General features: G+C 43.5%; 1 protein-coding gene across 4 annotated transcripts in view; it reads right to left on the reverse strand.

Moving 5' to 3' along the window:
* Nucleotides 1–8,312, reverse strand: part of DNAH6 (dynein axonemal heavy chain 6) — a 149,713-nt gene extending 141,401 nt beyond the window's left edge. For all 4 annotated transcript variants that reach the window (XM_072951557.1, XM_072951556.1, XM_072951558.1 and 1 more), the window contains exons 1-3: nucleotides 8,202–8,312; nucleotides 6,721–6,953; nucleotides 2,686–2,862 (exon numbers count right to left, since the gene is read on the reverse strand). In XM_072951557.1, coding sequence (XP_072807658.1) covers nucleotides 2,686–2,862; nucleotides 6,721–6,945 — 402 coding nt within the window. In that variant the 5' untranslated portion in view covers nucleotides 6,946–6,953; nucleotides 8,202–8,312. The remainder of the gene's footprint in view (nucleotides 1–2,685; nucleotides 2,863–6,720; nucleotides 6,954–8,201) is intronic.
* Nucleotides 8,313–10,070: the final 1,758 nt, after the last annotated feature.

Raw genomic sequence — 10,070 nt, forward strand, 5'->3', positions numbered from 1 at the left:
ACGTATGTTACTAACTCGTAACTGCCAGTTCTGGAGACGGCGCTGCTGACACTTAAGTCTGCCTGTGAATCGCCTGGGCGTCCGGTTAAACTGCGGATTCTGTCGGTCAGGCTGGGGCGGAGCCTGAGATTCGGCATGTCTCACCTGCTCCAGGAGATGCGGATGCCGCTGGCCTGGGGACCACACCTGGAGCCCTAAGGCTAGGTCCCCACCATGTTCACACACTTGAGCTTTGCTGGAATCCCTGGGTCCCACTGTCTGCTCTCAGTGCCACTCACACTCCTCTGCTCCCCCCGAAACAAACTCCAGGCAGCATCACACACATCCCCTCCCCCGGGGGAGGAGGCTGGTAACTGTGCTAGGGGAAACGCGGCGTTAACTCCCAAGGGCCCTCCCTGCGTCTCTCTGACACAACAGATGTAGCCGGCTTGAAGATAAAAGAATCATCACTGCAGACCTGCTTCGATGAGTAACTGAGGAACATCCATAAATGACATCTTCCCTGCCTATCAGCACAGTTGGCGGGCTCTGCCGTTTCTACAAGAGTTACTGCCCTAAGCTCTGCGCAAGGACTGCCCTAGAGGGTTTGGATTCATGAGGGTCATTACCCTCCATTTCTGACTAAATACTCTGTTGAATAAGACTTTCAGAAACGAATTCTGGAAAGTTCAGAGCTAAAGGAAATAAATCTTCCAACTCAAAAAATAAAATGTGTTTCTTTCATTTATTGGCCGGGGACAGCAGCAAAGGCACTGTTTCCTTCTGTAAAAGAAGAGGCCAAACCAGGGGCCAGAACCAGAGGAAACACACACTGCTTGGTCCCAGTGTTTCAGCTGTGCTGCGGTCAACTTTCTTACGAGGCCCAAGTATTCCTCCTTTAACAGGAAGCACATTTATTTCCTTTATTTCATCCTGTGAAAAGCTGGGCTGCATTCTGGGTGAGAGAGTTCTTCAACAGCAGGCCGCCGTACTTTCATCTCGTTTCTAGTTCTGTAACTCAGTGGGAAGATGTGACTCAACTTAACAGTCACATACGTTCGGCTTCTGCAGGGGTGGGAGGGGAGGGAAATGAGGGGAGCATTTGATCGTAAGGTGTAGATCACCTGTAGTACTTCCCTGTGGTGGACGCCCAGCTCAACTGATAAGTCAGTCTTCCTTCATCACTGGAAGTAAGGTTTCTAACTTCCTCTCCCCCTTCCTCCGCCTCCTTCCCTCCTTCCTTCCTTCTTCCCTCCCTCCCTCCCTTCCTTCCTTCCTTCTTCCCTCCCTCCCTCCCTTCCTTCCTCCCTTCCTCTCTTCATCTCCCAGGAAATCCTCATTGTTACATTTCCATTCTAAACTCATTCTGAGAAATCGATACCCAGAAAAACGACCCTCCTCTCAGAATAAACCCCCTTCTCCCCTCAAAGGGAATGTCCCTTTTCCTCCACATTTCCCTTCAATCCCTAAGTTTCCGTTGAATCCTTCGCTTAATTACAGCTACAACCAAGCATAACCCATAACTTACTCCTTTTCAGCCATTCCCTTCATCCCAGATGCGCACGCAATCTCACCTTTAAATTCAAGCTCTTGAAACCCACTTTATATCAAATGAGTTAAAGGGCAAGCAGATCTTTCATGACCCCACTTAAAATATCTCCTTCTTTCCTTCTACTTCACAGAAAGCAAATTAACTGAAGCCATACAATTTATCATATGATCTTCTCTCAGAATGATCTCACCCAAACCTGACACGAGCCTCCCTCCAGCTGGCTCCTCAGGTCCACAGCTCCCCCACCTTATCTGCCTTATTGCCTCTCCACTCATGCCTCGGAGCTTAGCACCTTCCCTCGGGCAGCTTTTCTCGCACCGACCATCCCCGCTGGCCTTCAGGGATAAGCACCCCTTCTACTTGGTTCTCCACTATTCTGGACTTTAAATGACCAATGAGAGAGCTCTTATCACATCCCACTGCGCTTGGGTGTTTGCTGTCCATCAGCCCACACCTCAGGATCCTAAAGTCCTCCAGGACAGAGCTTGTCCTCAACATGTCATTTCTAGCACTCTGGCCCGAAGCTTGACAGGCAGACGAGCACTGACACATTTAACAAGCCTCTAAGGACCCTCTCAGTGAAAAGCTCGGAGAATTCTCAGCTCTGCTGGTATTTTTATTGTGGGTATGTCCTCCACATTTCCTCCCACTTCGGTTCTTCTGTTTAATTATCTCCAGGCATTCATGTAAAGCCAGGCCCCAGTGATTTCTCCCCAGAGCTCCAATTCACTTAGTCCTTGCAAGGCAATCCCCATCCTACAGCTCTCACCAATCACATCAGTTGTCTTTCTAACTGGTTCCACTTCTGTTTTACTGCCCTTCATCAAGGTCTTCAAAGATGTGGGGAAATAGTGATGAAATTTTCATTAAAGTTATAATAACATCCAAAACACTATCATGTCTTCTTTTTACCAGCTAGAGATTATCAGAAGACACTGTACAGACGCTGGAAGTTCTCCTTTATGATTTTATACTACTGTCCAAGGTTTCCTTAAAGAGGAGTAACTGGGAAATATTGTGTTCTCCACATCCACTACGTTTCCTGATAGAAAACGACTTTGCCACTGTTCTTGTGAGTGAAAAGGCATGTTAGCAATGCGATATGAAACTAAAACTAAAAGCATCAAAAGTCATTAAATGCTTTAATACTTTACCTGCTTTTTCTTTTTCACAGAGTCTTCATGGTCAAGACACTGACTAAGGGATTTGGTAGCACGTCTTTCTTCAGTGCTTCCTGGAGGCTTTAAGACTCCAGAAGCGATTAATCGGCGTCGGTTCTGGTCATATATGTATTCTGGCTTCTTATGATCTTGGTAGACTTTTAGCACTGGCTGTGGGGAATAAAGAGGCATGTTAATCTTTCTAACGTTAATGTGAACTTGTCTTGCTCTTCACTACCTTTCAACTCTGTCCCTGTTGGAAACCGATCACCTCTCTGGACTCATTTCCTATCCAAGCCACAGTCATCATGGCAGCTCCCACCAGTGACAGCTCTTATCCCATCCTACTGTCTGTCCACGGCTTATTGCTTGACTAAGACTTTTCTACTTGGTTTCCACTAATTCTGTCCCTTAAGTACCAATGAGCACACCTAAGGGGGAGGTTATGACAGAAGATGCTCAGAGGCATCAAGTCACACTCTCAGTGATTGTCCGGAACTCACCCCCACATTCAGGACAACAGCTGCTGTGGGAAGGATCACACAGCCCTCCCACCTGACCCGAAAGTCATTAATCACTTCCCACCATAGCTGTAATGGATTGAAGACCACCAAGAGACCAAACCACCTGATTAAAAAATGGGCAGAGGATCTGAACAGACATTTCTCCAAAGAAGACATACAGATGACCAACAGGCACATGATAAGATGCTCAACATCACTCATCACCAGGAAAATGCAAATCAAAACCACCATGAGATACCACTTCACACCTGTCAGAATGGCCATTATCAAAAAGATAACAAATAACAAGTTTTATCGAAGATGTGGACAACAGGGAACGCTGCTGGTGGGAATGTGAACTGATGCAGCCACTATAGAAAACAGTATGGAGATTCCTCAAAAAATTGTAAAAATAACTACTGTATGATCCAGCAATTCCACTCCTGGGTATTTATCTGAAGAAAAATTAAAACATTAATTTGAAAAGATACATGCATCCTATGTTCACTGCAGCATGACTTCCAATAGTCAAGATGTGGAGGCAACCTAAAAGCCCACCAGTAGATGAATGGATAAAGAATGTGTGTGCGTGTGTGTCTGTGTGTATATACATACACACACACACAATGGGTTTTCTCTCCTTTTTCTTGTCTGAAGGCTGTGGCTAGGGTTTCCAATACTATGTTGAACAAAAGTGACAAGAGTGGGCATTCTTGTCTTGGTCCTGATCTTAGAGGAAAAGCTTCAGCTTTTCCCTGTTGAGTATTACGTTAGCTGTGGGTTTGTCACATATGGCCTTTATTACGTTGAGGTATGTTCCCTCTAGGTCCACTTTGTTGAGAATTTTTATCATAAATAGATGTTGACTTTTATCAAAAGCTTTTTCTGCATCTACTGAGATGATCATATGATTTTTTTATCCTCTGTTTCATCAGTGTGGTGTATCATGTTGATTGATTTGTGGATTTTGAAGCATCCTTGCATTCCTGGAACAAATCCCACCTGATTATGGTGTGTGCTCCTTGCAATGTACTGTTGAATTCTGTTTGCTGATACTTTGTTGAGGATTTTTGCATCTATGTTTGTCAGGGATATTGGCCTGAAACTTCTTGTGGTGTCTTTGTCTGGTTTTGGCTTCAGGGTAATGCTGGCTTCATTAAATGAGTTTGGAAGAGTTCCCTCCTTTTCTATCTCTCAGAAGAGTTTGGGAAGGATTGGTACTAATTCTTCAGTGTTTGCTAAATTCACCGGTGAAGCCGTCTGATTCTGGACTTCTGTTTGTTGGGAGGCTTTTTAAACTGTTGCTTGAATCTCCTTGACTGCAATCAGTTTGTTCAAATTTTCTATGTCTTCATGATTCAGTCTTGGTTGCTTAGTTAATTCCTAGGTTAACCTTTTTTCACGTAACGTAACATGAAAATAAAAATAACAAATTAGCACACAGGGCCTTCAAGACTGTTCTCCTCCAAAAGGAATCAATACTTAAATTTAGAAGTGATGGAATAGGGTTCATGTCCGTAAGCCACGTGTATGTTTTTAAATACCTCAAAAACTGATAGGAAAAAGGCCAACAATCTAACTTCAAAGTAGACAAAGGCTAGGAACAGAATCCACAAAGTAAGTAACATGTATGCCAATGAATGAATGAAAATGTACTTAACTTCATTAATAGGATGCAAATCACAACAACAATGTGGTGCCATTTTAACCCATCAATCTAGCAAAAGTCAAAGAACTGTCAGCAACAGTGTTGGCCAAGAGGTGGGGAAGGAGGCCCTCTTACACACTGTGGGTGGAGAGGTGAACCTTCCAGCACAACTGGGCAATAGTTTTCAAAATCAAAAAGGTACATATTCAAAGACCTATACGCCAGTTCTGAAAATCTATCTTTATATGTCCAAAGGCAAGGCCATTCAATACAGCATCATCTGCAACAGCAAAATAAAAATAACAACAAAGCAAAAGGGAAAAACCTGAACTCCCATTAGGAGGCCGATTAATGGGTGTTCTAGTACAGCACATCCAGGCAACAAAATACAGTGTGGCTGTTAGAAAAGATACCTCTGTAGACAGACTGGAAAGATTTATACATGTTTAAGAGAAATAAGTACTTAGAAGATCAGTATGTAGTGTACACTCTTTCTTTAAAGCTATACATATTTATATACACATACACACATATATCTGAATATACATTTCAATAAATATATAATATGTATATTCATATTTTTAAATATATATTTGAATAAACAGATAAAATAGCCTGAAAGGCAACCACTAACAACAGTTTAGCGTCTGAGGGTGGAAGTGAGAACTTCCACTATTCACTTCACTGCTCTTGTACATGGATTTATAATTATCCAAGGGCATAAATGGATTCTTTTTTTTTTTTAATGGAAATACTGGGGATTGAACCCAGAACCTAGAGCAGGCTAAGTATGTGCTCTACCACCGAACTACACCCTCCTCCCTTGGATTCTTAAAATTAAGGATTTTCACCAAAGGGAGCCTTAACTCAAAAAGACACCTGCACCCCAATGTTCGTAGCAGCACTATTTACAATAGCCAAGACATGGGAACAGCCTAAATGTCCATCAACAGATGACTGGATAAAGAAGTTGTGGTATATTTATACAATGGAATACTATTTAGCCTTAAAAATGGTAAAATAATGCCATTTGCAGCAACATGGATGGCCCTGGAGAATGTCATTCTAAGTGAAGTAAGCCAGAAAGAGAAAGAAAAATCCCATATGATATCACTAATTTGTGAATCTAAAAAAAAAAAAGACAAAATGAACTTATATATAAAACAGAAACAGACTCACAGAGATAGGTTACAGACTTGTGGTTGCCAGAGGGGAGGAAGGTGGGAAGGGATAAACTGAGAGTTTGAGATTTGCAGATAGTGACTGGTATATATAGAATAGATAAACCAGTTTATATTGCATAGCACAGGGAACTATATTCAATATCTTGTAGTAGCTTACAGTGAAAAAGAATATGAAAATGAATATATATATATTCATGTACAACTGAAGAATTATGCTGTACACTAGAAACTGACACAACATTCTAAATTGACTATACCTCAGTAAAAAAAAAAGTTGAGGATTTTCAGACATGTACAAAATTTGGGGGGACACTAGGCATTTACTTTGAAACTAATAAAACTATGTAGCTATGGACTTTGCTCTTACTGAAGTTCCCAGTATGAAATGGTACCCTAATACCTAAAAGAGCCTTACAACCTGCATAGTTAAGGCTGTATATTGTACATAATACCGGAGAGGATTTATCGGCTAGAAAACGTTCACCACTGCATCCTACCACCTCAAACAGTGCTTAGGAACTCAGTATTTTTTGAATAAGTAATTGTGTTTACAGCTTCATAAACAAGTCTTAACTTTCAGGTTTTCATTCCTTCTCTGCTAATTAAGAGTCGAGAAATTACTTCCATCTCCCAAAGCAATTTTGCAAACTCTTTGGTAGCCAAAAGTGGCTAAAATGCCGGTTTTCGAACTTACCAGAGGCTCTAGTTTTATCGGCTCCTGTCGCTTTCTTGTCCTCTCCTGAGCTCTTGTAGTGTGCTTAAATGTAAGGAACTGTGTGTCCTCTTCATTTTCTGTGGGTGTTGCAAAGCTCAGCCTTCCCTTTGCTTTTATACTATTCAGTCTTGTAAGCCCTGGGTTTTCCATCATCTCTTCAGTGTTTTTCAGGTCCAAGTCATTCTCTGAGGCACCAAAAGCCATCCTCACTCCTGGAGAGGTTAGGGTCAACAAAAGAAAAATAAAAAGTACAGCAAAAGAACTGGGGAAGTGGGGTCAAGTGGAGGGATTTTAAGAACCAGGGAGAGCTGAATTTACTTATTCTCAAATAAAACCCATCAAAGTTACCCCATTCTTCCAAAATGAGGACTTGAACCAGAGGAATGAAAATTAGGAACTATGCTTGGCCTTCTAGAAGCTCTGTAGCTGGCGTAGGACCCAGGAATTTGCATGTCTAGCTAAAGCTCCTGGAAGCTGCTGCAGCTGTCTCTGATTTGGGGACCACACTGGTCCAGATTTGGAAGGATGAAGAGAAATACAATTATATTGAGATCAATGTTTCTCACACTTGAATATGCCAAGTATGTCTGGGGTGGGAGGCTGTTCAAAATGCAGGTAGTTCTAACCAGGCAGTCTGAATCACACAGCCTAGGTACTCAGCAAAACCAAATAAAGGAAACAAACAAACAAAGGAGTTGAAGGCTAAATCAAAACAGTGTTTCTGGAGCTTTTATGTGCATGAGAATCATCTGAGGAGCTTGTCAAAATGCAGACTCCGATTCATAACCTTTGAGTACCAAGGCCCTAGAACACTAGAATTATGAGCCTTTTGGAGTGGTCTTGGACCCTCACCACCACTCACGCTCCAGCCCCACCAGACGGATGGAAATACTTTCCTTCAAAACAGTATTACAACACATGAGGTCTTGAGCCAGGTGTCAGCAGGCCCAGGTTTTAGTCTAGATCTGTGCTGGCCAGTTAAAATGTAAGGCATACCTCCTGTGCAATTTCAAATTATCAAGTAACCGCATTTACACACAAAAAGAGGGAACAGGTGAAATTATTTTGAATAATTAATTGAATAACTTTAACTTATCCAAAATAGTGTCACTTCGACATGGAGTCAGTATAAAATTTATTAATGCGATAGTTTATTTTTTGTTAACTACATCGTCAAAAACACAGTATTTCACCTTTAGGGCACACCTCAATCCAGGTTAGTGGCTACTATACTGAACAGCGCAGGTCCAGGTGTGAGCACTCGGTGTGACATCTCGGACAAGCTCCTTGACATCTAGTCCTCACTTTCCTCTAAAACGCTAGGCTGATAATCACTAAAATGCCTTTCCACTGACTTTCTCTGTCTCTCTGAGCCTTTCCTTATGTGCTCCAGAAGCCGCGCTGAGACTCTGGCCGAGAAGTCGGAGCTCAGCCCCCCAGCGCGATGCCCGCGGACTCACCAAGTCAGGATAGAGCAGCCACCGCCGCAGAGACAGAGCGAAGGCCAGTCCGGGAGCAGAAAGTTGTCGCCAAGCCGGGAATGTTTCCCGTTGCCTAGCAGTCACCAGGCCTCCAGCGACGCGCACTGCGCCTGTGCGTGGTCCGTCGCCACGGCAACCCCTCAGCCAATAGCAGCCCTGGATCCAGGACTGTGGAGGGCAGTCGAGCCAATGAGTGTCTCCGGAGCGCGTCCTACGTCGCTGGTTGGCGGGGAGGCCGCACTCCACCTGCCCAGCCCCGCCTCCGCGCAGGGACGGGAGCACCTGCTGGGCGGGCAGGCGGGGCAGCCAAGGGAGGTGGTTAGTTCTCGCTGTTACTTCGCTTATCAAGCGAGCTGCCCACGCTCAGTGTTCTTCCCTCCTCCTGCAGGAGTTTATTCTGTTACTCGTCAACAGGCTTGAGACCACCTTGACGTTCGTTTTAATCGAAGTTTCTCTGGTTAGAAGAATCAAGTGCCTGTGTAGACAGTTCGGGCCCAGAGGAAGCGACCATCCCGCATCTCTGTCCCACCCAGCTACCTCCTCCCGGGAGAGTCCTAAGAACGCAAGGAGTGCGGGCTCTTCTTCCTCTCAATCCCCACCGTGTCCTTTCTACTAATGTTCTTTAGCACAAGCTCATATTACTTGGTCCTCGCGCCCTACTTACCAAAGCAAACCCTTGGTCTCAGTGGGCATTTAGACCCACCTAATTCTGTCCCTAAACGACTGCTACTAACACTGTAAGGAGTCGACCCCTCCCAAGCCCAGAGCAGGTTGCTTGCTGAAGATGCCTTATCCCCTTAGCGATCAGGGGAAGCAGCCCTTTTACCTGCCCTGGGGAAATGTTCCACCAGATGGCAGAGTCCTGGTTTTCAACCACCCCTCCAAAATGACGTAATCACTGCTCTGAAACTCATTATTTCATTAACCCCTTTTTGGTCACCCCCCAACTTTTTTAACCTTGATATTTGTTTCTTGCCTTGAATGCCAAGTCCTGTGTGGAGTACTTCACATATCTTACTCACAACCTGAATTTTCTTTCAATCTTAACGTATTCAGGTATGTTTTTTACGTGCTAAGGCATGACAGTACCTAGCAAGGCAGAGAATCCGATAACAGGGCTGGAACGGAGGTAACAGAGCACTTAATCCAACTACTCCCTCAGTTGATTGATAAGAGAACTGAAACCTAGAGAGCGCGAGTGTTTTACTCCAGGTTGGGCACCTAGTCCCGGCAGAAATAAAGCTAGAATACAGATTTCCTTCTCCTTAATCAGGAACTGGAAACAGCAAAGGAGAAACTTCAGAAACAATTCAGAAAAACCTCAAACATAGGCATAATAAATACTAATTCCCCAGAGATGAAAGGTACCCTCAGTTAATCAGAGCCAATAAAATACAAGCTAGTAATAAAAAAAGAAATTCAAAACAACCCAATATACACCAAAGGATAAAATGATCATACATGCCATGTTAGACACACCCAAAAAATACATTTCATTTCAGATGTGCAGTGAATGTTTTAATCTGTTCTAAGTTTCTGTAGTGGAGACGAGGCTATTGCTCCTCAGTCCAAGAATTGTCTTGTCAGTACATATACTGCTTTTGTATTGAGAGAAGTGAGTTATTTTTAAAATAGCACAAGGAAATATATGAGTGCATACAATGGAGGGACCATGAACTTGACGGAGGCCAGGTAAATGGATCAGGAACACTGGTGGATTTAACCTTCAGTGAAAAGAAAAGACACCCTGTTTCTTGTGACGGGAAGGAAGGTGGGAGCTGATTAGGTAAATTGGTAGATTCGGGGCCAGATTTTTTTCTGTTTTCTCCGTGAAGCAGGAGGTAAGGT

This window comes from Vicugna pacos, chromosome 28, assembly GCF_048564905.1.
Source record: "Vicugna pacos chromosome 28, VicPac4, whole genome shotgun sequence".
Classification (NCBI taxonomy): domain Eukaryota; kingdom Metazoa; phylum Chordata; class Mammalia; order Artiodactyla; family Camelidae; genus Vicugna; species Vicugna pacos.